Here is a 27,253-nt window from a genome sequence, read left to right on the forward strand (position 1 = left end):
CATAACTGTGAAAAGAGTTGTGACTAGAATGGATACTCCAAAATAAGGTGAGACACTTACTTTTGTGTATATGAATTACCAAACAATCTTTCTAAAGTTGTACTGAGTTTAAGTATGGTGTCAACAGAACATTATATGAAAGCTAACCATTTCGAGCCAGCGCTTAGACCTAATCACTAGAGAGCAGTGCCAAACCCAGCAGTTATTCTCTGCCTAAACAGAGTGTTGTTTATCTGCCAAAGCAGGTAAACACTGAGATTGTCAGGTAGTGCCACGTAAACGTCACCAAATGTTACACCTGCTTACAAACATTGACGTCACATTTGTTTTGATATTCAAATCTACCAACCACAGAACAAAAGAAGTCATTGTTTCAACAGACAATTAGGATCTGGTTGGCATATTAATAAGAATGGATGACGTCACGAGAAACATCGCTATTGTGGTCGACTTAGATTTTGTATATACATATGTGTCACGAAGTGTCTCACCTTATTTTGGAGTATCCATTCTGGTCATAACCCTGTCTATCTTTATAAATTCTGAACGGTTGGATGCTTGGAACTTTCGCTCCCAGTCACAAATTTCCATCTGGGGAACACCTCGACATCACTGAGTAAAGATGCTTTAATGAACGAAATGGATGTATGATATGGATCATATATTGAACTGCGGATATGAAACCAAGTGCCGCTATGATCCTGGCAGTTATGAACGCAATTTTAGCAATTGCGCAGAGAAGCCTGAAAAATTCAGAACTTCGTCGGGGTTTGAACCCACAAGTTTTGCATAACAATAGAGTCAAATTCCCAAAAGACATTTTACTGCAGTGTTCTGTACACCAATATGGCCGCGGTGACGTCAGATGAAAACCATCAACACGAGGTTTAACCATGTTCATGATTATCTACAAGATTGAATCGCGAAAAACAGGAAACCGTCTCCTTAAAAAAGTTTTTCTTATGCAACAGCATTCCTTTACAAGCAAAAAAGGAAAAAGAAAGCTCTCGCTGGTTGCAAATAGCTAAATTTTCGTTCGTTGATGAGGAGGGAAAGCAAAACTGTTAAAAAAGCTATCCTACCATGGTGACCAATCAAACTCTCACTCAAAGAGACACTGGCTTTCCTTGAAATAGTTGCACAGATTATTGAACAAATGATACCGACTTAATACTCTATACAGTCTTCTTAAAATGAAATAAAATACTATGAAACAATATCTTGGTGATAAAACTGCCAGTGGCAATTGTAAAGTACAAGTTTCCAACCGCAAGCCTTCGAGCTCACTTTGCAAAGAATTCTAGCCAGGGTTCGCTCAAAAGTTCTTCCCCTGGGATTCCTAACACCCACTGCGACAATATTTCATTTTTCGCCATTAAGTTCAAATTCAAAACTCTCAAGGTAGCACGTATGTACAATTGTTCCCTGGTAATTTTCCGTTTGTCTCATCGTGTCAGCTCCCTGGCATTCAAACCCCATTCCTTAAACTCCTTTCTTCTGACGCACACATTGTAGTGGACTTAGATTTTGAACGTGAAGTGAAGAGTTTCCCTTGCAGATAATCTGCGACTGCAGGACCAGTTACAGAACTTTGAGTGAAATGTTTATAATCTTGATATCCTCGTACGGTTTGTCATCTTTAGGATTTGTTTTAACGTTGCTAATTATCTGTACCACATCCATTCCTTTCACAACACGACCAAACACCGTGTGCTTATTGTCCAGCCATGGCTAGGGGCAAAAAAACAGAAACAAAGCAAATCATTAAAAGCTCACAAGTGTTTTGAAGGAATGGCGCAAGTAATTTGATGCACATTCGACTTTCATATCCAACACGAAGTGTCCCTTCAAGTCTTAGCATTTACGATTCATTTAGAACAACAAGGCAAACCAACAGACTCTTTTTGGCGATGGTCGGTATACCTAGACACGAGGGTTGTTGAATAAATACACCATAAACATCATGCACATTCACTGATTGTCTACGCGACGCACGAGCAAGGTGTGTGATCTTCACGCGAGAGAAACCGAGTTCGAATCGCGGGTCGGGAGAAATAACACTCTTCCTACGGGATACGGGAATATAAATAAAACATCGCAGATTCGTGAGTACAATGAAAAAAAAAAAAGCACGAATAAAAAGAAAATCACCCGGCTTTCTACCTTAGTGCCTGTGGCAACTCATAGGGAAGACTTCGTGACACCAATTGCCCATTTTCCAAATATCAAATATTCATCTTGATAGTGAGGCAGTGAGGACAAAAAAACAGAAACACGTTGGAATGAATGTGAAAAATATTTACAAATCATCCACTTTCCATTGCCTTTGTTCACACTGCCTCACTATCAAGCTGAATTTTAATATATCGAAAAAGGCCTATTAAAATCAGTGTGCAGTGCATATAATTACTTGAACAACCTGCATGTTTCAAGCTTAGATTTCCCGGCCATGACAGCTAACCTACCGTTGGTACGACTGTAATGAAAAACTGCGAGCCGTTCGTGTTCGGTCCCGCGTTCGCCATACTGACTGTGTAAGGTCGGTCGTGCCTCAAGTTCCGGTGAAACTCGTCTTCAAACTCTCCACCCCAGATGGATTCACCACCAGTACCATCCCCTAGAAAAAGCAGAGAAAATTGTGAAATGTTACTCTAGGAAAATACACAAATGGGTTTATCAACTGAGTTGATAAGGTAAATTGTCAACCAATTCGCTGTGACGAGGGGCCAACGCTCGAAAGGTCAGTTTTCGAATTTCTTAAAGGTGGTCAATTTATTTACCATATCAACGAAGTTGATAATCCCAGACCAACTGGAATTCGTGAAAATATATGACATTGAACTTACCTGAAGTAAAAGGAAGGAACCTAAGGAATTTGAGATGAATTTTCAAAGTGTCCTTGCATAGAACAAATCAACATCAATTTCATTCACGCATGCCAGCTTACCAAGAGGGTCTCCTGTTTGGATCATAAATTGATGAATGACTCGATGGAATATGTGTGTGTTATAGTAGCCATTCGCACCGTGTGTGGAGAAGTTCTCCACTGTTCTGGGACACCTGTGGAAAAAAGAACCGTTAAGGCCGGTGATTAAAACAGAGTTCAGCCGGCGCTTCAAAACGCCTTCCAAATCCATTGGTTAATCATCATCATCTTTATCATCGTCATCATCATCATCAGCATCGTCGTCATCATCATCGTCATAAACAACAACATCATCATCATCATCATCATCGTTAACATCATCACCATCATCGTCGTCGTCGTCATCGTCATCAACATCGTCATCATCATCATGATCATTGTTAACACCATCTTCATCATCATCGTCACCATCATCATCACCACTGTTAACATCGTCATAATCATCATCATCATCATTATCGTCAACGTCATCATCGTCATCGTCATCATTATCACCACTGTTAACATCATCGTCATCGTCATCGTCATCATCATCATCATCATCATCATCATCACTGTTAACATCATCACCATCATCATCATCGTTATCGTCATCATTATCACCACTGTTAACATCATCGTCATCATCATCATCATCATCATTATCGTCATCATCATCATCATCATCATCGTCATTATCATCATCATCATCATCACACTGTTAACATCATCATCATCATCGTCGTCATCATCACCAGTGTTAACATCATCATCATCGTCATCAACATCGTCGTCGTCGTCATCATCATCATCTCTTAATTTATCCTCGGATTTTAGAGTACCTTGATTACCCTCTCAACCATGATACACTACAGAGGACAGACCACGACACCGGTACTCCATGCAATGCTCTTTGCGAATGGTGTGAGGGTTCTTTTACGTCCCACAGGATTATGAACAGTGAGGGGTTGTCAATGAGACCGGGCCTTTGGTTTATCGCCCTTAACCAAGAAGACTCGAGAATCAAACCGGTCTAACCATTTGCGGATGCCATTACAAAGGCAGCACTTTCTCCTCAGTTATTTAAAAACCCTGAGTGATGGTCCGGCCGGAGTCGAACTCACGACTTCCCGTATGGCATCCCGGTACTCAACCAACTGAGCCACCGGTGCGCTGTTTATTCTCCAAAACAGAGTCAAGAAAAATAAACTAGAGAAGAAGGGCACTTATCTCGAAGAAACTAATTTCCTAGAATTCTAGACCTATAGTGATTGTTGTCGACCGAGGTATAAGTAACCGTCCCAAGACGTTCATATTCCGTCCCTTCTATAATAATACTGAACTTTATCATTAAGTGGTAAGTCTTCTAGCCCTGGGGCACTAATTCAACTCGTAAATCAAATCAAACATTGGTGTTTTAGGAGAAGGGAAAACCGGAGTACCCAGAAAAAAACCGCTTGATGCAGAGTAGAGAACCAACAAACTCAACCCACATATGACGCCGAGTCTGGGAATCGAACCCGGGCCACATTGGCGGGAGGCAAGTGCTCTCACCACTGCGCCATCCCTGCTTCTTCTAATTAACCAGTTAGAAGGCAAATGTGACTTTTTTCGGCATCAGATTGGAAAGCGAGGCTTTCGAAACATTGCAAATAAACTCTAAGTGGTATTGAGAAAGTTGTTCCAACTTACTCCTTCGGGAACAATTTTATCACGATGTCACCCATTGTTGTGTGGAGAACAGCCTCTTCGGGAAGTTTCTTCGCTCCCTCACCTCCCTGTAAGACGAAGAAAGCATACATCACTTAAACACACTCTATCATTTCAAGTAACCGGAATGTATGTACAGTAAAACCCCGCGAGCACGAACCTTCCATTTGAAAATTTAGCCTAAACAGGTTGTTACATAAATGGTACCTAACAGAAATTTAGGTTATCTAACTTTTTATTTTCTGAAAAAAAAAAAAAAAAAAAAAAAAAGAAAAACATATTGTAGATAGCAGAATTTAGTGGTATTCGGCCTTTGTCCCCTATACACCTTATTCCAAAATGGCCGCCATTTTAGTTTTCTTTTGTTTCCATACAAATTAGCCCTTATGGCCTCGTTCAAGGTTAAATATTCTTTTGAATTTTACGTTTGAAAGCGAGGCCAAAAGGGCCAATTTGCATGGAAACAAAAGAATACTAAAATGGCGGCCATTTTGGAATAAAGCGTATTCTGGTTGGCGATGGTCTTCATCAACAAATCCAATGCAGCATCCAGTTTATCCCTATCCCTTGTATAAAATTTGAATAAAATTTCAATACAGAATTAAAAAATTCACATAAAAGTCATAAGTAAAATCGAATGATCACATGTCATTATCAGCTCTAGCCTAAAGTAATGCTCTTCATACGAAGAGGACGTTTGCAGAGAACTCTAAATGTCAATTGATCTTATTTGCCAAAGTGCACATTTTTTTAGAATTTAGAAAATAAGAACCCGTTTCAAATTTTGTTTATAGAAGCTCTAACTGACAAATTTTGGGCTAACAGGTTCTTAAATTCATTCTATTCTCGTCCATTCTTTATCAATCCATCGCATTCTATTCTATTTTCTACTATTCCTTTCCCATCCTCATTTTCCATTTCATCCACCCTACTCTTCAAAATACTCGATCTATTGTGGTGTACAGGCAGATGAATAGATGCTGGCTGCAACGCCACAAGTCCCACACAAGAATATAAGTAATGCTTGCTTGTGATGCCTCATCTAATCGCTTATCCTTTGCTATCCTAAGGATTTACCTTATCAACTAGGAGTACATGAACTACTCCTAAAGGAACGAACAGCTTCATTGTATGTCACGGTGTGGAACGGCGTTTTTACAGAACGGGTTATTTTTAGATCGATTTTCCCGCGAAACCAAAGCTTTCCAGCAAATCACAACACTTGCATGAGAAATTAATCCCAACTGAATTGAGAATGGTCACTCGTGCACACCAAATCTTATTAAAGAACTCGTCTAAAAATAGCTTGATCTGTGAAAACATATTACATAGACTCCCGGCTGCAGACTCCGGGCCATAGGTTCCTGATCGACCCAAACTGATAACTTTAACAGCTCGCAAGAGCACCACATAAGCTCAAATACACCATACACACTCACTTGAGTAGCCGCAAGGATTTCCTCTCTGGACGGCTTTTCATTGAAGACATCACGATCACTGTCGCCACTTCAGTGAAGAGAAATTAAAACGAAATTGAAGAGTTGAATCCATTAATCTACAAGGCTAGCCATAAAATTACAAGCGTGACAAATTTGAACCGTTTTCAAATGAAAAACAAAATTGGCAAATAACAACAACCACAGCTAATCAATGAACCAATCATGCAAACACGTGCAGCTGTCACAAAAGCGCGGGAAATTGCGCGCGAATCATCCAGAGTTGGGTAAGAGTTGGTTTGGGTTGGCGAGGAAAGTGGCGCCAAAATTATTGGTCAATTACAAAGCGCTTAATGAGCTTAAAGGGACTGTGTCACGGCAGTGCAGTTAATTTTGTGTAGTTTTACCAATTCCTCGCCCTACTAGGTATGCAAATTAACGTTAACACAGACATGGCTTTTCACTGGGGCGGATTCAGGATGTTTCTTAGGAGGGGTGCATCACTAACGAATGGGGTAGCTGACTGGAGACGCTTTCTTTGGAAGAATACGAGTTGTATTAGAAAGCCGGAGGGGGGGGGGGTGGGGTGGGGGTGAAGGTGCGCACCTCCTGCACCCTCCCCCTAGATCCACCCCTGTTTCAAATAACAGAAATCAAAGCTTCGTGACAAATTTTGCCCATCCCTGCCTCAATTTGTATTGGCTGCTTTGATCAAACTTTCCTTCAATGTTTTAAGTATTTAGCTTTTCATGTTTTGGGCGATTTGGTTGCCAGTTCCCGGTCGCTGAATTTGGCAAAATTTCGCGACACAGCCCTCTTAACAGACCTTTCTGCAAATGCGGCGGCCATTTTCATGTCTATAAAGTGTTTTCAATCACGTGATCAGTAGTAACCTTGTTTTTTCACCGAAACAAAAGAAAGCGTTTGCATGATTATAGAACTCAATTACCGGAGAATTGGTTGGGTACACCAACATGGCTGCCGTTCCATTGTTTAGCTTTACCAACACGGCCGCCGTGACGTCACGTGAAAACGCTCTATTGTTTCGAAATTATGGGATGAAATTATTGGGTGCTCAGGGGGCAAATTAATATGTATTTGCTCCTTGGGCATCCCATAATAGCTATTTGAAACAATAGAAATGAAAATGGCCGCCGCATCTGCAAAAAGGTCTATTCACCACTATACGCCTTGTGGGAGGACTGCAACCTACCTTAAATCAGGCTGTCGAGTGGAAAACACGTAAAACCTGTTTTTCTTTGACGCTGTGCAGAACAACATTGGGTCAGGTTCACCACTTTGAAGGGAAGGGTTGTCGGATGCTTCCATTTCCTGTGTAAGTTGCAAGATGTAAGATTTTACGACGTATTACTATAAACAATGATTTATTAAAAGAGATTTATGCTGAAAAAATGCAGTCAGGAATTTGCATAATTACTATAAGAAATGTTGGACACTGACTTATCTGAACGTCAAACGACTTTCACTAAAAACTTGATAAAGACGTTTCGACAGAGAACCTTCGGTTATCCTCGGTTTGAAACAGCGACAGCTTATGAACCGTTGAAAGAAACTGTCGCTTATTCAAACCGAGGATGACCGAAGGTTTTCTGTCGAAACGTCTTTATCAAGTTTTTAGTGAACGTCGCTTGAAGTTCAGACAAGTCAGTGTCCAACATTTCTTATAGTAAAAGAGATTTGTTTGAACATAAAACGGTAAAAAGACAAAACGAAAAAGAAAGGCGCTTGCAATGAACGATTACAGCTGGTACAGTGTTCGAGTCATTTTCTTTTTTGTCCTTCTGTTTGTTTTTTATTTAAATTAATATTTATTCAAGCAAACAAACAAACAAACAAACAAAGATTTTACAAATCGTGAAAAAGAGAAGATAGCAAGATATATACATATAAAACAAATACGTAGATATATTAAAACATGCAAGCTCTCTTCAATTCGCCAGAATTGGGGATGAGTGGACGAGTCTCCTTTTCCTAGAGGCCAATTTACGATTGGTTCAGCTTTTAATAAGGACATTTTCATTAACTAGCTTTTTAATTCTATAACTGATCTTTATTCTATTTATATACTCAGAGAGGCGACCGAGCGAGCGAGTAAGAGAGTTTACGAGTTATTTTACTGCCACAAGCGCTGCAAATTCGGACCGATTTCTTATCGATTTGCGCTACTGGGAGGGATGCACGTTGGTCTATTGATATCAGTATATCCAACATTACACAAAGTATATATTGGCTGCAAACTTTGTCCACCAAATAATGTGAATTCGAGGACAATATTCAGTAAGAGCCTTAGATTTAGCACACTGCAGTTGCAATCGAGACATAAAAGCTTCGAGCATATCGGATCTAGTGTGCACAATATTTTGAACACGGCTTAAAACGAATCTCCCATTCTCTATTTTCGAAAACCCCATAATACACTTTGTTTGTCCCCCCCCCCCCTTCCAAATTTTCCATAAACTATAGTTTTCAAACGCCCTTGGGACACTGAACCCCACCGGGGGCTCAACTGAGGATTTATGGAATTACTATCTATATATCAAATCCCTTTATACTTTGATTGCACTCACGTGATAAGACAGCCACTGTGGTGCCAAACAATAGAAAATTGTAGCTCAAGTTCTGCATAGCAATACAGTTAAATTCTAAAAAGACTTTTTCGCTATTGTTCTTTCCACAACACGGCTGCCTTGACATCAGGTGCGATGAAAGAACTGTTTATTTTATACTGCATTCAAGGAGTCTGGTGTCCTTTTAGAGCAACGTACCATTGTGACTGCGGCTTTAGCCTTGTTTGCCTTGCCTTGATGAAGAGCTAATTGCACAAAGCGCACATTCTCCATCTAAAAAATATGCAAATGCCAAGTAAAAACAAATCAAATGAAAAGAGAGGTCATGACAATGAAGCAGGGTAATTGAATGAAAAGAAAATCAGCGTATAGGTGTCTAGTCTTCTTGCGCTGGGTCCACGGTTTTTGACGCCATCTTGGCTGGGGGTAAGCATGGCTAAAATTACAGTAAATCAATGGGATTTTGACCGACTTGGAAATGCTGTAGCGCCACTAAAAAGAGACGGAGTTCCAACTTTTGCCACTGCTTTAAATAGCTTTATTGATATCATTCATTTAACAGAAAATAAGGCCATTATGGAAGGTACGACTTCCGTAAATTCCAATTAAAAATTCTAATTTCGTGGCAAATTCGCATGAGTTGGATACGAAGGGTTTGTATGAAATCTTAATTTGTTTATGGTTGTTGTAGCCTGAATCTGTTCTTTATATTTCATGAAAATAATATCAGTATAGAAAATGTCTTTTAAAAGATACTTTCACTGTGGAAATCCGCCTCTTTGTAGCGGCGCTACCGCGGTCCAAAGTCGGCCAAAATCCTATACATTTATTGTAATCTTAGCCGTATTATATCCTGTCTCTTCCTAATCCAAAAGCAAGAACTTACGGCCTGCATTCGTTTTCATATTTAGCTACTAAATTATGGAACTCTCTTCCCAATTCGTTTATAACATCTAGTTTTATGGATTTTAAGCGTAGAATACTAAACTATGACTCATTTTAATAGCGTTGCAATTTGGTTTTAATTTTAGCATTTTATTGTGCGAGTGTCGTATTTAGTTGCATTGTGGTCTCGAAGGCATCAGCTTATATCAGCTACTCTGAACCTTCGAGATGAAATAAAGAATATGTATGTATGTATGACTGAACATTTGTTTGACAAGTAGACATACGAAAATTTGGAGAACGGTGTTGTGTGAGTGAAGAAAATGAGTGGATTGTTCTACGAGCGCTGTTGAAAGTCAGGAAATGAAACATCGTTTACAGCCCTTTTTAGGGGTAGATTGACATGTTAATTTATTTACGAAAGCGGGCAATGGAGTACTTAGATTATAAGATGAGGTAAGCGACCCTTATATTTTGTATCAAAATATTGTTATCAACATGGAAAAGTCAACGTGTCCTCTTACCTTGCCAATTGTTCTCACACATCTATTTGTGTGAAGATTTATAACTAGAAAAACAAAAAAAAGTAATTTTGATTACCAAGCTACATAGACCACAAGTGTCTCATTCACATACTGTACTGAATCCCTCCCCACTCTCTTTAAATTACCATGGGATTTGGCGCCTCAAGTTTTTTTTTTGGGGGGGGGGGGGGGGGGTGGGGGAGATGGAAGAGGTTACGCTGCATTCAACATTCCAACCTCGTTTCCAGGGTCTTCTCGACTTTTAATATGCCGGTTTCTCCTTTAGAGCCACATTATTGAAAGCCGAGAGGACCCTGAGGACGAGGTTGTCAGAGGCACAAACTTTCACATGACAACTCAGTCGGAACCTTGCAAATACATGTAGGCACTTGTCTCAGTGAGACGCGAAAAGAAAAACTGAACTATTTGCTTTCAGTCCCTTTTATGTCACTCCAGCTGCGGGTTTCCTAGTCAATCGCCTTTTATCACGCAATCGTGACAAAAGGCCGAGAGAGACTCGAGAGAGACTGTGACACCGCGCACCGGTGGCTCAAATGGTTGAGCATCGGCCTGCCATGCGGGAGGTCGAGAGTTCGACTCCGGCCGGACCAACACTCAGGGTTTTAAATAACTACGGGGAAAGTGTTGCCTTTGTATTACACCCGCAAATGGTGAGACTTTCAAGTCTTCTAAGATAAGGACTGTAAACCAGAGGTCCCGTCTCATAGCCCTTGTTGGAAATCAAATTGTATGGGACGTTAAAGAACCCACTCACTTCTCGAACAGAGTAGGGGACGTTGTCCCCGGTGTTGTGGTCTGACCTAATCTGGTCGGGGGCATCTTTCACTTCCTAAATAACATTATTGTAAACTGCGTAACAAGCAGTCTGGCCAAAGTCCCCCACAAAAAGCATTGTCAATTAGTCTTGAAAAGCCCCGAAGGGGAGAGACTGACAGCTTCACTTCACTTCACTTTACTAGGGAAAGTAGGGAGAGACTTCTCCCATATGGCGGCTAAATAAAATATTCTTCTCTTTTAATGCTAATAAGCATTTCTAGCCTCGCTTCGACGAGCAAATTTCAAAATAACATTTGTTTTCAAAATGAAAGCAGTAGTTCTCATTAACATAAATACAAAAGAATGTAAAGGAGTAAAGTGGTCTATACCTCCCTTGGCCGTTTCTCTCGATTGCGTGACAAAACAAGATCAACTACAAAAGCGCGTAACTCAACGGACATCAGCCCGCAGTGCAGGAGTATTCTTCGCTCAGTATGCTCCTTCACGAAATGCTTGCCCGCTATCTTAAATTGTTCAAGCAACGAAAGGTTGAGGAGAGATGCAATCGGCCATTTTCGAAATATCAAGTATTCAGCTTAATCACAATGATGCAGTGAGGACAAAAACAATAGAAACACGTTGGAATGAACGTGAAAAATATTTGCATACCGTCCACTTTCCTTTGTCTTTATCCTCACAACCTCTCTTTCAAGCTGAATTTTAATATATATTTTTTAATTCGAAAAAGGCCAATCTCGATCCCAGAGCTCTTCTCTTGACTGAGGGAGAGAAGAGCTCTGGGGAACCCTGAAACAAAGTGTCTTCTCGTTGGTTTTCGTGAAGAACAATCAAAAGCGTCTCAAATTATTGGTGCATTCATGTTAGCACGAGGAGTGAGCAGGCGCAGTAAGGTTCAAATAGCCAATTTTTGGCCATAAGATCCCTACGGCGCATGCTCTCCTAAATAGAGTTTCCCAGAGCCTTGGGTCGACCCGAGGCTCTGGTGACGAGAATGCGAAAAAGGCCTATTGAAAAGGTGGAAGATAGATGAGTGCTCAACGAGATCCTACTCGCGCTTAGTAATAAGACGCCCGCACTTCAGGCTACACTGACAAACAAGGAACTTCCCACAGTCAACAAATGCGACTGCACCTGAGAAAATAACCAAAATCACACACCTTTTATTCCCAGCATTGTGGCATACAGTAGAAAATGTCCACTTTCATCAAACACTTGATGGAGAGTCCAAAGACAAACAATATCAGTCATCTACCAACGTTAACTTAGAAGACCAAGACTTGCCCTTTCTGAAGAGCCGTACTTCAAAACGAAATAGGCGGCTGGGGCAACAAATACGTCACTTCAAAATTCAACTTCACGCCTTTTTGTATTTCGATATTTCCATATCGTTCATGTTGTACAATATGGTTTGTATAACTCGGATGTTAATAGAGGTTTTGAAATAATGATTGAGAATAAATAAAGGGATCACTGTTGTATTCTTTGATTGCACTCACGTGATAAGACGGCCATGTTGGTGCCAATACAATAGAAAAATGTAGCTCAAGTTTTGCATAATAATAGAGTCAAATTCCCAAGAGACTTTTTCGGTATTGTTCGTTCCACCAAAATGGCCGCCGCGACGTCACAAATTTTGCAATCAAAATGAGAATGGTCATGTTGTCGCCGAAACCATTTTTTATTTTTTTATTTTTTTATAAACTTTGTTGTGTTGCAGAGTACGGCAAAGAAATGTACAAAAATCCGTGCCGCACGTGCAGTATGATTATTTTCGTCTTTTAGCCAGTAGTATTAGGGAGTTTCAAAAACAACGACAGCGCGACAAAATAATCACGCTGAACGTGCGACAAGCATTTTAGCAAATAACTTTGCGGTACTCAGCGTAAAAGCAAAGTGAAACCACCAGATTTGAGGTTTTGACCGGCGACAACGTAGGCGCACACATGTCACTATGTCATTAACAGCTAGCTTACTAATAAACACCACACCTTGTTCATCACATCAAATGCACTGCTTGTTCGTTCTTGGGAATAGCAATAGTTTAGAGCGTTTGAGTCAAACATTAAAATAATGGAAAGAGAGAAAGAGGGAACATTATGCAACGAGGGACACGTTTTTAAACCAAGGGTCTAACACGAGGGATGATCTCTTACTTCACATTAAAGAATAAAAGCGTTAGCACCGGCAAAAAAATTGAGTGTTTGAACCGCAAAACGTCAGATCGAAACGTTTGAGCGTTTTACATTAAAGCCAGGCCTGGGTTGCTCGAAGAAAGCATGGTTAGCGCTAACCTATGGGTTTTGATCCTTCTAAAACCAATGGTTAGCGCTAACCGGGCTTCCGGCTACACCTGTCCCGGCCCTGCAGGGCGTTAGGGCAGAACGTTAGATGCATTAAATCGGACCACGAGGGCGCTTGGACAAAATTATTGGATCATTAGAACTAGTTAGAGCTTTGCCCAAAACGTACATGTAAGAGAGTAAAAAATAAAACAAAACAAAACAAAACAAGAGAGGTTCGAAAAATGTGAAGTTGAAAAGCGATATCGAAATTGTGAAAATGAAAATGTGACATTCAACTTCAAAAATGAATTTCTTAAACCATTTTACCGTACTTTTTCGATTAAACGCCGGGTCAAAACTGCCGATTTTAAAATTAAAGCCTGGGGCATTTGATCGGGGTCCCAGCGTTTATTCGGGGTCGAGCTCACAAGGAACGGTTACAAGCAAATGGTAATCTCTTGAATGGCACTGTTACGACATACCAAGACGTACAGTATACTGTTTTGGTATTTTAAGAAACGTGTTAAAAAAAAGGTTGACGGGCCTACGCGACTCCTGATGTCTGCAAATGAGCGTGCGTCTTCAGAGTTTAGCTCTGACCAGGACGTCTTTTGGGAATTTTCCTTTGCGATGTGATAGTAGGGTGGGCTCCTTTAATAAATATTTGCCTTAGGTGTGGTTGGTTTTGAACAAAGTGCCATTTCTCCATAAGTACATTCTTCAAATTAGGAAGGACTGGGTGGCATAGTGTGACAAGGCAGTACAGTATTGTACTACGTGTATCGTTCGTTATTTGTATTTCTTAATGATCTTTCTCGCTTTCCACCGTGTTCTCTGGATATCCTGTTTTTAAGGCGTAGCTTGAAGTTTCTCACGTTTTCTTCAAACGTTATGTGAGAAGAATTTGTTCGTACAGAAGCCGTAGTGCTTCCCCTTTTATGAATCCTCTGGTAAAGCCTGGTGGATGACACGAATCACGAATAAAACTTCGTGTATTGCAAGGTCTCTCTCTCTTTTTCTATGGTGTTTGCACGTCAAAGATAGACTCCTTGTTAAATCTGTCGCCTTTGTACACTTTTGTGTCCAAGAATGCAATTTCTGTTTCTGATATTTCAGCCGTAAATTTGACCGTGCTGTGTGAAAGTTATTTGCGTTTGTAATGAAGTCTTCTATTTTGTCTCTGGCTGTACTCATATCATTTACTTGGTCCTACATCATTCATATATTGTTTACGCGCTGTTTGTTAGTGATACAAATTTTTGATTGCAACATGGTTCATGAACACGTGCCGTATGTACAGTACCATAATACTGTAACTTCGGGTAATCGAGGGAAAAATCGTCCCGCACTGACAAACCTGAAAATCAACCTGAAAAAATGGCTGAAAATCGCATTTTTTTTATAAACGCCGGACCCCGATTAAACGCCAGCCTCGAAAAAAAGCGTCAAAACTGCCGATTTTTAACGCCGGGGGCGTTTACTCGAGAAAATACGGTAAGTTACTTAACTATTACCAGAAACCCACAAGGGTTGAAACGTGTAACGGCCCCTTGTGTATTGGGAAACAAGCTTCTGAATATTCAATTTGCTAAGTACCATATTTGGGGTTTCAAAATATGGTACTTAGCACTGAAACATTCAACCAATCAGTTCGCACTGAATATTCGGAAGCTGTGAACGCGCGTTACATGTTTCAACCCTTATGGGTTTCTGCTATTACAGTGACGTGATTAATAGAAAGGCTTTTGTTGTTGTCGTGTTGATGAGCTTAAAATAGGTTTTTCTTTTAAAAGGGATTTATTAAATCGGCGTTAGATTGTGATTGTGATTCAATCAGAGAAAATAAAATGATGTTTTTATCACAAAAGGAGCAGTTTATTACCTACATTGGAGAACCTTAAGGTGTCAGTCTTTTCCAAATCTCTTTCTGTTGCCATGCGTCTTCCAAACTCCATATCTGGCAGTTGTTGTTTTTGCTAAAACGTAGGCCACGAATGTAAGGTTATTTAGCACTTAGCAGGTTCACCATTTGCCACCATTTTACTTGGCTATGTGGCATCCCTTGGGGGAGCTGTTTAGACATCACAAACTGACTGAATTAAATAAGCCTAAGAACATCAAAAAGTTCTTTTGGTTGGAGCTCTAGCCGGCTTGCAGGCGGTAATTTGTGTTTTCAAGCGCTAGATTCGGTCTTGTAAGTAATAAATAGTATCATTAGCTGAGTGGTATTAATAATAATGTTAATAAATAAATGTGAATAATTAATAACAAAGTAACTAAGGGATATTAATATTTGATGCAAGTAAAAAAGGTAAAGTCTCTGCTTACGAGCCAGAAGGCCCATCAGGCCGGCGCTTATCTCCGGTTTCCGTAGCATGAAGCGACTAGGAGTATTTCAACTCCCCTCTGGATTTGATGCCAGTCCATCGCAGGGTTACCCCCAACATTAAATTCGCCGGTACCCATTAATACACCTGGGTGGAGAGAGGCACCGTGAGAGTAAAGTGTCTTGCCCAATAACACAATAAAATGTCCCCGGCCAGGACCCGAACCCGGACCACTCGATCCAGAGTCGAGCACACATGAAGCCACCATGCCTCCCATTTAAATGCAAGTGCACTCAGATTTTTGTGTACCGCAGTGCAGCCAGTGATTGTATTTAGATACCTGTTGCATCTCACTAAACACTTGCAGTGACTCATCAAACACTCTTGTCTTCTTTCCAGTCAGAAATCTAAATACTCTGACCTACATTAAGCAAAGCAAAAAACGGTAAATTTTAAATTAAAAGTAAAAAAACAGGGGATGAAGGACATGTTACCGGGAAAATGACCACTTTAGTTTGTTTTTGAAAAGGCATCTCCGAAACGGAATCTTCCATCCCACCAAGGAATAACTTTAGATGGAAAAAAATAATGCATGCAATCAAATCACAGAGATATCAAACCTTTCTGTCTGTTGCCAATGTGACAAAAAGTTTCCCATCTTGTGAAAACGTCAAGGAAATTGGAAAAGTCTTGCACTGAAACCAAAAATTAATTAATTACAAATCTTTATTTAAACATTATAGAAAAGACCCACTGTGCTATAAATATGAGGAGTGGAGAAACAGCTTTACTTGGATTTTAAAGTTAAAACTAAAGGTTATTATTACTAGTCCTCTCACGGCTAAACTGATCTTCAGAAGCTGGTAACATTCAAATGAGGATCAAGTTGCAACCTGTAACCTTAGACGTTCAGGGCATATCTCAAAATCCTAGCCGTTCCCAGGAGGCAGACCTTTTGGAAGGTTCCAGTCTTTAGATTACGGCTTGTCGTAATTAGCCAATGGTTGAGATTCTTTGAGATCGTACCCTAAGCACCAATAATACTGTGGGAATCACCATCACCTCACTGCAGCTCCAATCTTAAGTTCCCATTTCAGATCCTGATATTAATTTTGTCCACCTTTTCAGTCTGGTCTAGACTGGAGTACTCCATGATCTTACATGTATTTGTTTGGATCTTTATGTCTCAAACCTTGGACTTCCATTTTCTCATTTTCAGACACCTTTTGTGGGCTATATGTACAATCATAACGCTCATACCACTTATCTGCACATTCTAGATCATAGGTTTTACAGAGTTGCCAGTGGATATTAACCTGAGCAACTTAAAGGTCCACCTTCAACCGACAGGTGTTGCGTTTCATGGAACAATTTTCATATGTGAAAATTCCACCCGAATCTGAGATTCATCCAATTAGATCGCTACGATAAGCAATGTGAATTTCCATTATAACAAATACAAACAGTCGAAAAGCATGTCGGTTGAAGGTGGGCCTTTAATCATGGCGCCATTTCTTCCATTTCTCTCGTGGGCGCGCATGCACGACAAAGTTTCCTAATAATAATATCCTAATAATGAAAATAATCATTATCATCATCATCATCATTATCTTCATCATCATCATCAATACATGTACGCTCAAGCAACATGGCGGCCATTTACAGCGTACATCTTTGATACATGTATTGGACATCAATGTTGTGGTCAATTGACACCTGTCAAAACCAGGTATCTGCTGACCAGTATCATGTGACCATATTGCAGGCTAAAGTTTTTAGCTCTTCAAGGTCAGCTTTCTTTAAAGTTAACTGATGAACAGGTACTAGTTTTTGATTGGATTGCAGGCTCAAGCCAGGTTAACTTCTTGTAATCAGGACACCTAAACATAAACAAGGCTTAATTCTTTGTGCACTTCTGGGCTTGACACAGCTACACAGCTGTACCATGTCAACTAAAGCTCTTAACTGTTGACAATTTTCGTTTTCAGGCGGAAAACAGTTTGGAAAATATTTTTTCCCGCATTTTTCGTCAAGGCTAAACAAAAATTGTTTTACCCCATAAATTCATTGTTTAAGAAATGCCAGTATAAGAATGAATAACCCAGGAGCTCTGCTTTTAAGCTTGGCTCCATCTATACACATGTATTATTATTAACATCGTGATTAACCACTCAACTCAGACCCCAGAATGATGTCCTGGATACTGCGGGTTTAGGATCTCTCAACACTTTCTACATGGCAGACAAGTGAAGAGATACATGTAATAAATTTTTCTTTCACAGTATTAAAACTGTTCATATTGCATGTCTCCTGGTTTGCTAATTGTATTGTATTTCAAATATTCCTTGAGCCCGAATGGGCTCTGAGTCAATAGCCCATGAGGCCGAAGGCCGCATGGGCTATTGACTCAGAGGCCATGAGGGCGAGAGGAATAATTGTTTGAGTAAAATCCAACTAGTTGGTCAAAAAAATATCAAGACAAAACATCTTTCGCTAGTTAAAGACTTTAATTGTTGTTTTGGTTTTCAAAGCTGGCGCTTTTTGCTACTAGTGGGCTATAACAAATAGCCTGCTAGTAGCTCAACCAATCAGAACGCAGCATTGATAATAGACCACTAGTTGGATTTTACTAAATGCATATATACTACGAGTAAAATGTAAATTAAAAGAGAAAATAATAATGTTACATGTAAACTGTAACATGCAAATTTTCCAGCCCTTAACGATTCACCTTTAAGTTACTGTTACAGTAGCTACCAGTACACATGTACACCTTTCATTAGTGCAAGCCAGGATAATTGACAAAATTAATAAACTCACTCACCATGATAAATTCAAAGAGGTCTGTATCAGTTTTGTATTCAAAGTCAACATTCAAGGGGAAGGTGAGATCATGTTTAATCCCACTCCAATACTCTATTATGCCTGCCTCATCAGCTGATATGGCGATATCGTAAACTGCATTGTACTGTGAAAGGAAAAATTACATGTAATCGGTAGCCCACTGGCTACCCTGCAAGTAGTTGGTTTCTCCTACGCTAATCCCGAGAGAGAAACCACTGCAAGCAAATGTTGGTTTCTTTGAGTGAGCCGCCATGCAACGAAGGACGAATAAATTGAATTTGAACTACATGTGGTAAAACGAGTTACGAAAATTGTATTGGCGCTTGCGCGTGCGTCCAGTTTACGTACATGTACCAGTAACTGCTGCGTTTGGGCGCGCCTGCTGTGTAGCGACTTATGTTAAATGCATCACATGGAATGTGACGTATTTCATACATGTTTGATGGAAAATCAAACAGCCGCTCCCAGTGGTTTCTCTCTCGGGAAGCGTAGGAGCAACCAACTGCTCGCAGAGTTACCCACCGGCTCTCCTTTGCAAAATGAATTCCCACTCTTTTGAAAATTCCTAAGAATTCCCAATGTTTCCCACATACAGTATGCAATAAGCCAATACTTGAGAAGCTTGGAATTCTTGAGAATTTCTAGGAATTAACAACTTGAGTTTCTCAGCAGGCTTGGAATTCCTATGGCATTAGCCAGACTCAGCAAGTTAGAACTCTTGGCAAATTGAAAGTTACAAGTACTGTACATTGTAGTTATTTAGAGCAACAGCTGCACCATCTATTGATCACAAAAATTTAATATTTATATATGATAAATTACCATGATACCATGAACAGCTTCTTGGAGCAATGCATAGAGTTTGAGAGACTACATGACGAAGTGATCTTTTTAAGAAAGTACTGTACCTTCACTGACTTTGTATCAATTCAACAAAAAGCTGTATAATTAATTGCTTCTGAAAAATAGTACTGACAGTTTATTTACATGTATTGTAATTTGTTTTTTGGTTCAAAAAAAAATTAATATTCAAGCCTTTCATTTCTACAGGGTACTCAACATACATGTATAATACACAATGTTTATTACTGGTACTATCAGGCCAGTGCTTATCTCCAGTTTGCACAGCATGAAGCGACTAGGAGTATTTCTACTCCCCCCTAGATGGGATCCATGCTAGTCCATTACAGCGTTACCCCCAGTATTTTCGCCGGTACCCATTTATACACCTGGGTGGAGAGAGGCCCTGTGAGTCAGAGTAAAGTGTCTTGCCCAAGAACACAACACAATGACCAAGGCTGAAAGTACAGAAATGTACCTTGATGAACGTCACAGGTTTGGTGTGAACATTAAGAGTGTTAAGAGGAGAGCTTGTGCCCCTTCCATCATAAATGTAAATCACTCCTGTCTCCTTTTCTGAGCTGCAACAAAAATACAATTAAATTATTTCATGTAACTAACTGAAGCAGTGATATTAGGGGGTCTCTACAAGTATAAACTAAAAGGATTTTGAGGAACAAGGGCCAAACACAGACAAATTAAACAACGGAACAGCACTTGTTTCCAGAAGTGAATATTGTTATAGGTACAATCTGCAAAATTTTATGTTGATTGTTACCATGAATAAAAAATAATTACATTGTAGATGTAGTGAACGGCAGGCTGCAGCCATAAAAGCATAAAAATTCTCTTCCAATAAATCTGTATTCTTTCTCTTTTGAAAACTTGTCAATTATTGATAGATGAGACTAAAAGGAATGAAATTACTTTTAAACTAATTAAAATAAAAAATAAAATTCATACTACAGCTTTAGGTTACTAAAAGGGCTGGTTGCTTGAAGCCTGGTTAGCACTAACCATTGCATGGTTGAGAGGTAGAAAACCTATAGGTTTCCTTGGTATTTAGCACGTCCTGGTTAGCGATAACCATGCTTTGAGCAACCAACAGCCAGGCCAGGTCACTAAGAAGCCCTGACTCTGGATATATGCAGAAGGCAGTAACTTGTTCATTGGCTGTAGACTCCATTCCTCTTAAAAACCTGTCCTGGCCATTTCAAGCCACATTATCCCTGGCCACATTATCGATTTTTGTAAAACACTACAAACGAAAGATTAACCCTTTAAGCCCCGAGGGGTTCCCCATTGACGAGTAAAATCGTCTGGCGTTAGACAGAGTAAAATCTATAAGTGCCATTTGGCACTATCGGGGCTGAAAGGGTTAAATGCCGGACACTGTCAGTTCTTGAGTCGAGGTATGTAAAGGTTGTCAACCCACTGACTCCCACTGACGAGTAAAATCATCTGGTGTTAGGCAGAGGAAAAACTATCTTTGATAATTAACTTTATTATGTATATCACCATTATTACCGGTAAATCTAAAGAAATAATTATTAACAAGAGTGGCAATATACAGTGATGAATTGTGCATTTTTTAGGTGTAAATTAAAGTATGGAACTTGTGCTGGAATGAAAGAAAAAAAACTAAATGGAGAATTTAGCACTTGAAATCTTGTCAAGTGGCATGGTTAGTGTTGGTCTTTTCCCTACATGTGGTTGTGTAAAGTCTTTGTTTATTTTTTATGCTTGACCCTTCATTCTTGAGGGTTAATTCCCATACAGTTGTACTTCAACGTACCGATAATTATAATTTGCCAGTAAAATTATTAGAAAGGTGTTGAATCGAAACCTCATGTTAAATTTACATGTATGTACACTGTAACTTACCACGCTACTGCAGCTACTGCTGCTCCAGGGGAAAATATCCACTCACAATGCCCAGGCACATATTCTAATCTCAACATGTTGATCATATCTAATTGAGCAAGGAAATAATAAAAATTTCAAATTAAATTATAGCAGAAGCTCGTGACCTTAAAGCATTATTTTTACTCTCTGGTTCAGAGCTGGGTTTTTTTTTAGCTTAAAATTTTCCTTATTTGGATGTAACGTAGCTTGTGCATTTTCCCGTGCGTAGAGCATCAATCTTATTTTTGTCCACATCTGGGCACAAAATTGGTGCCTAAAATCCCCAGCTATGTTCCGAGGAAAAGAGTTGCAAGTTACACGCTTCGAGGTCATACCCTTCTGATTATAGCAATTGTCAGAAAACATGTGTACTGTCATTTTTCTCTTATTGTTTCTGAACAGAATGTGGGCAATGAATGAAAGACATGCATAATTATAATTATAAAATTGTTATTTGAAGTGTGGCTATAGACACAGGAAAGATACAAGTGAATGAAGGGGTAGTTTCTAAAGAAACTGTGGTGCTGCGTCGGTGGCGAAATAGTATACAAAAATTTGGTTTTATCAACGGAGTTGATAATGTAAATTGGCCACCGTACAGAGATTCTAAAAGCTCTAGAATCTCTGTACGGTGGCCAATTTACATTATCAACTCCGTTGATAAAACCAAATTTTTGTAAAGATACAAGTGCATTTGAACATGTACAAATGTACATGTAGAAGTGTTCCTCGTATTTACCTGGGCAATTTGAGCATTATTGTCCCTCAATAGACATCTGGAAAATTCAGGTAGCCTCAAAGAGATTCAGACCCATGACCTGACATGTCACTGAATGCTGACTATATACCAGCTGAGCTTATAATGAATTAGCCACACAGTTAGGAGCAGTTCAATATTAACCGATTGACCCCTGGGAGGGAGACTTCACAGATTTTACCAGCATGACAATTCTGGGGGTGGGGGTAGGGGTGGGGTAGGGGTGAGGGGTAGGGAGTCGGGGTAGGGGGTGAAGGGTACAATAGCTGAAACAACCCAGACCTTTACAAAAATGCTAACCATACTAATCTTGTACAATGTAGGCCTAAACATGATCTTAAGCATAGTGCTTACTAATAGGCCTAAGGTTGACATTTTTGTCGTAGGTTTGAGTTGTTTTAGCTATGGCACCCTTCACCCCCTACCCCTCAATGCTCATCCCCTACCCCTACCCCCACCCCTAACCCCTAACCCCTCACCCCCTACCCCTACCACTACCCTTAACCTCTCACCTCCTACCCCTACCCCTACCCCTACCCCCAGCCCCGGAATAGTCATGAAAGCTTTTACTCTGTCCATCACACTGAATGAATACATGTAACATGTACTTTCCATGACTGAGTTTTAAGCAGTGTAACTGTTAACAGTAGACATTCATGGGGATGCTCTAGCTTACAGGAACATCTTGCTAGATGTATGTTCCAAAAAGCTGCAGATACTGTAGCTGTATACATTCTTACCAAAATTAACCACATCAAAGACTTTGAGTGATTTATCTTCTGCTGTTGAACACATAACTTGCCCATCAACACTGGCAGCAATGCAATGAATGGTTCCTACAGAGCAATTTAAGAAGATAACTTAACCTTTCAATCATGTTTTTTTTACAATGAAAAGATCACTTTACGTTTTTTTTTTATATTACGTGTATCTTAAAAAGGAGAAGCGGTAGTTGCATGTAAATTAATTTTACCCACTGATGTTTCATCTATTAAATTACAAATTCAAAGGAACATTATTAAAAAAATATCTTATTAATGAATGCTAAAATTATAGTGCCGAAAGGTCAAACTCTAAAGTATTGTGGTTCAATTTTATCATTGGTTTAAATTTTATTTCCTATTGTTTAAATCTTATACTATACACAATAATAATAAGACCAATAATAATAATAATAATAATCTTCTAACATAGGCCTGCTTCTCTACTGAAACAACAGTGCTTTACAACAATGAGTGATAAGGAAAAACTAAGCTACATGTATATATACATGTAAGAAAGACTGAGAAAACGTTATGCTTAGTTATTCTTACAATTCAAAGTAATTTCGAAAAAGGTATGTCTTACATACATTATCATACCCAAGAACAATAGGAAGATAAACAATTCATTTAAACCAAGTATAATTTATAATTATTTCAACCACAACATGATTATACATGTACATGTAAGAAACCTCAAGCAGCCATGTTGACATCATTCCTGGACCACAAATATTGATCACAATTTGATAATAATTGTAAAAATTATTGCTGGCAATACATGTATTACATGTACGGTACATTTTAATCAAACATACTTTAACAAACACTGTAAGACTAAGTAACAATACACTCTCATCTCTCACCAAGATGTGCTTTGAAATGCTTGACAAATTCAATTCCCTCGTGTTGCTTTTTCCAAAATTTAATGTGACCATCACAACTTGCAGTGATAAGAAATTCTGTGCTATGTAGAAAATCAGAGCAAAAAATTACTTCCAAGGTTTAACCCTTGCCCTAATACAGGTACATTTACTGTACAAAGTAATCCATATATTGCAGTAGCTACAGTCATGTATCAGTGTTACTCAAACTACAGTGCACCTATCAGAAGAAATAAATGAACATATACATTTATTTATTATAATAATAATTATTATAGTATTTGAAGTGCAGGTAATAGACGAAATGGAGAAGTGATCCTGGCACTTTGGTAAAGTCTGCATACAAGCCAAGTGGCCCATCAGGCCGGAGCTTATCCCGGTTTCCATGGCATGAAGCGACTAGGAGTATTTCTATTTCCCCCTGGATGGGATGCCAGTTCATCGCAGGGTTACCCCCAGCATTTCACCGGTACCCATTTATACACCTGGGTGGATAGAGGCATCGAGGGAGTAAAGTGTCTTGCCCAAGAACACAACACAATGTTCCCGGCCAGGACCCGAACCTGGACCATTCGCTCCGGAGTCGAGCACACCAACCATGAGGCCACCCCGCCTCCCGGATCCTCGCACTTAACTTAAAATATATTAATTTATTGAGCAATAATATTGTCTTTTTTTATACAGTGTAGACACCTGAAAAATTATGGTACAGTCGCTCCAAGGGATTAAAACGCATGACCTTTGTGATAATGCTCAATACCAACTGAGTTATGAAGCCACACAGTTGGGAACAGGTCAATTTGTTGGGCAACATTTGTTTCCATGAAAGGACTATGACTGAAACAAATGTATATATTTGAAGTGCAGGTTATAGACGAAAGGTACAAGTGACGCTCTCAACAAGACAATTGATTAAGAAATTATTGTCTTTTTTTTATAGACACCTGAAACATTCAGGTGGCTCCACCTGGGTTCGAACCCATGACCTCTCGGTGATGCTGGTGCAATGGTCTACCAACTGAGCTATGAAGCCACTCTGCTGGGCTCATGATTCCTAGGAAGGATTCGAACCTACAACCTCCATAACACCAGTCGGATGATCCACCGATTGAGATACAACAGGGAGCTTTATAAGCAAAGACAACTTTGCTCCAACTAAGGAGGCTCTAACTGGGTTCGAACCTATGGGTACCCTTTTCGGCTTTTCCCCTTTCAGTCCTGAGACTTTAAGGGCCCACTGACAGATTTTTCATGCGTTGCTAAGGAAGTGAAATGTTACTTCCAGTGACTGATGTCATTATATCGTAAGCTGACCAGAAAACCCACTCACCGACCTGGAAAATTTGATAACAATCTCCTAATTGTTGTTTGCATCGAAGGTTTTTCCTCACCCTTCCTCGCGCTCGTCCTCAGATCAGCTGCGCATGCATAAACAAACTGAACTCTGGTTTAAGAAAAAGCTAAATTTCCGGCGGTCTTTACATTGAATTAATTTTTTTGATGTGGCTCGTTTCACCCCCAAATACAGAATATTATAGCTAAACATTGGTTTTTTCAAATCATCTTTTTTGAAAATGTTATGGGTATTTCAATATCGTTTATCTCTCTAAAAAGAACATTAATTTTTTCAATATAAAAAGAAAACCATGCTTGGCTGGATGCAAAAAAGAATACAAATTATGAAACCACTGATTAAATACCCAAATTGTGTAGCACGTAGACAAATTTAGAGTTTTCTTTTATTGGTCACGTGACCATGGGCATGACATGCTGACGTCATATTTGGGGTCATTGGTTGACAAAAGTTGGAAACTGACTAAAATAATGCCAAATTCTCTCAAATTATTAATTTTTAACCATTATATCCGTAGCAATGCACCCCAAAAAGTATGTCAGTAGGCCCTTAACTTGAGTTAGAGATTAATTTTTACTCTGTTAAATACCAGGAGATTTTACTAGTCAATTAGGGGCTGCTTCAGTGATGAATAGGTTAAGATACTTTATCAACTTACACAGTGGCCAGTGTATGCGTGACAACATCTCTGTGCATAAAACTCTTCTCATAGGATTCAGCTGAAGGAATATTTCCAAGGTAAACTTTCTCAAACTCTAAAACTACGATGAGCAAGACCAGAAGAAAATGTCAACTTTATTCTGTGCCAAAAATAATAAGAAACCTTCCATGATTTTAGATACATGTACATGTAGATACTGTATTAATATGTCAAACAGATATTAATGACCAACTACAGAGTACATAGACATTTTTTAGCAGTATTACCATGGCTCCCCACCCAGTATTGTAGTTACACACACACACATGTACACATGCCTACTTAATTGACCACTCCCCATAGGGGCTTTTCAGGGCAAATAATACACAATCACGACAGAACAGAGCATTCAACAACAACTGTTAAGAGTCCCAACTGGCTGGAGGCAAGCTAGTTGGCTATTTACAAGTGCAGCTGAGAAGTTGAACCAGGGACTACCAGGAACAAATTCAACCAGTGGCCAGATGGTGTCTTGAACCCGAGATTCCCGGATCCCAAGGCAAGCGCACTAACCACTGGGCTCCACTGCATCCTGTGGTTGTTTATCTGGAAGTGAACCCATGGCTCATCAGTAAAATTCACCGTTTAAAGATCGATTAATAAGGAACAATAATTAATTTTGGCTAGTTCAGCATCTCCATGGGTTGTCGTCACTGAAGTTCAATGTTTCAAGAACATGTAAAGGGTTCGTAATATAATTACATGTATCTTTGAGTGGCTTCATAGCTCTGCCAGTGCTCGACTTTCAGCGGAAAAACAGTTTTTAGATTTGGTAGCCAGCTCAAGTATTTTAGTCGCCAAAAAATTATTGTTGACCTCAGTGGTCGCAACGTCGACCAAAATGTTGTCTGCAGTTTATCAATGAAATCAATGTTTAACCCACTTACTTTTAAACTGTCCCCCATTGATGAGTGAAATCGTCTGGTGTTGGACAGAGTAATTTTAATCTGTCAAGTCTCATTCCCAGAGGTCAAGGGATTAATACATACAGTAATCTGAAAGGGCACAAAGTTTTTTTGGCGGAGGTAGAGGTTTTTAACCCCATGACCCCTGGAAGTAAGAGATAACAGATTTTTCTCTATCGCCAGTAGTACTTGTTCAAATGTGGCCCCGTATTTAGTAGTTTAGCTCACTGGTTATCATGATTTTATAGGGAAGATAAAAAATTATTTGCTTTCAAACACTGCTTTTGTAACTCAAATGTGCCAAACACAGGAACAAAAGACCCTTTGTTTCGACAGCCAATGGGGCTCTAGTTGGCAAATTAATGACAAAAGGTGACGCCAATTATCTTCCCAATGTATCAAATTTCATGATCACAAGACTAACTCTTGATTAAGGTGTGACCGTGAGTCACAGTTTAAGAGATGACAGCTAACATATAACTACTTAGAGCTGGGTTGAAGTAACTCCTGTTGCTATGCTAGTAATTTGTGTGTCATATATGACCTGTTCCTTCCATGCCATGCAATAACATTCCATAAAATTCCCACTGTTCGTTACCTCGCGAGCTTTAACGAAAGCCGTTCTAAGGCCCGAAGGGGACTCAAGTCTTCCACTTAATACGAATATTACCTCGTTTCTTTTTTGGTTTAGGTGCAGGAGCTGGCAAAGGGCCAATTACTTCATCATCGTCTTCTTCGTCGCCAGAATCATTTGTGTCCAAACCACGTTTTCTGGTTACAACATCCGCCATTTTGAAAGTGCAATGTCGTTCTCTTTGGCCAGAGGTCCCATGTCCGAAAAGCATGCG

General features: G+C 39.5%; 1 protein-coding gene across 1 annotated transcript; it reads right to left on the reverse strand.

Moving 5' to 3' along the window:
* Positions 1-612: 612 nt before the first annotated feature.
* Positions 613-27,211, reverse strand: LOC138024028 (peptidylprolyl isomerase domain and WD repeat-containing protein 1-like). Its single transcript, XM_068871118.1, has 19 exons — positions 27,076-27,211; positions 25,459-25,561; positions 23,429-23,529; positions 22,542-22,637; positions 21,024-21,111; positions 19,618-19,720; positions 18,280-18,423; positions 16,076-16,150; positions 15,796-15,876; positions 15,011-15,104; positions 12,004-12,057; positions 10,049-10,092; positions 8,838-8,912; positions 7,265-7,383; positions 6,055-6,121; positions 4,598-4,683; positions 2,948-3,060; positions 2,466-2,617; positions 613-1,731 (listed from the first exon to the last, which is right to left on the reverse strand). Exons 1-19 carry the CDS (start codon positions 27,194-27,196, stop codon positions 1,582-1,584), a joined length of 1,866 nt encoding a protein of 621 aa, XP_068727219.1. The 5' UTR covers positions 27,197-27,211; the 3' UTR covers positions 613-1,581.
* Between the last annotated feature and the right edge of the window lie 42 nt (positions 27,212-27,253).

The sequence above is a fragment of the Montipora capricornis genome, chromosome 11 (assembly GCF_036669925.1).
Source record: "Montipora capricornis isolate CH-2021 chromosome 11, ASM3666992v2, whole genome shotgun sequence".
In the NCBI taxonomy this organism is placed as follows: domain Eukaryota; kingdom Metazoa; phylum Cnidaria; class Anthozoa; order Scleractinia; family Acroporidae; genus Montipora; species Montipora capricornis.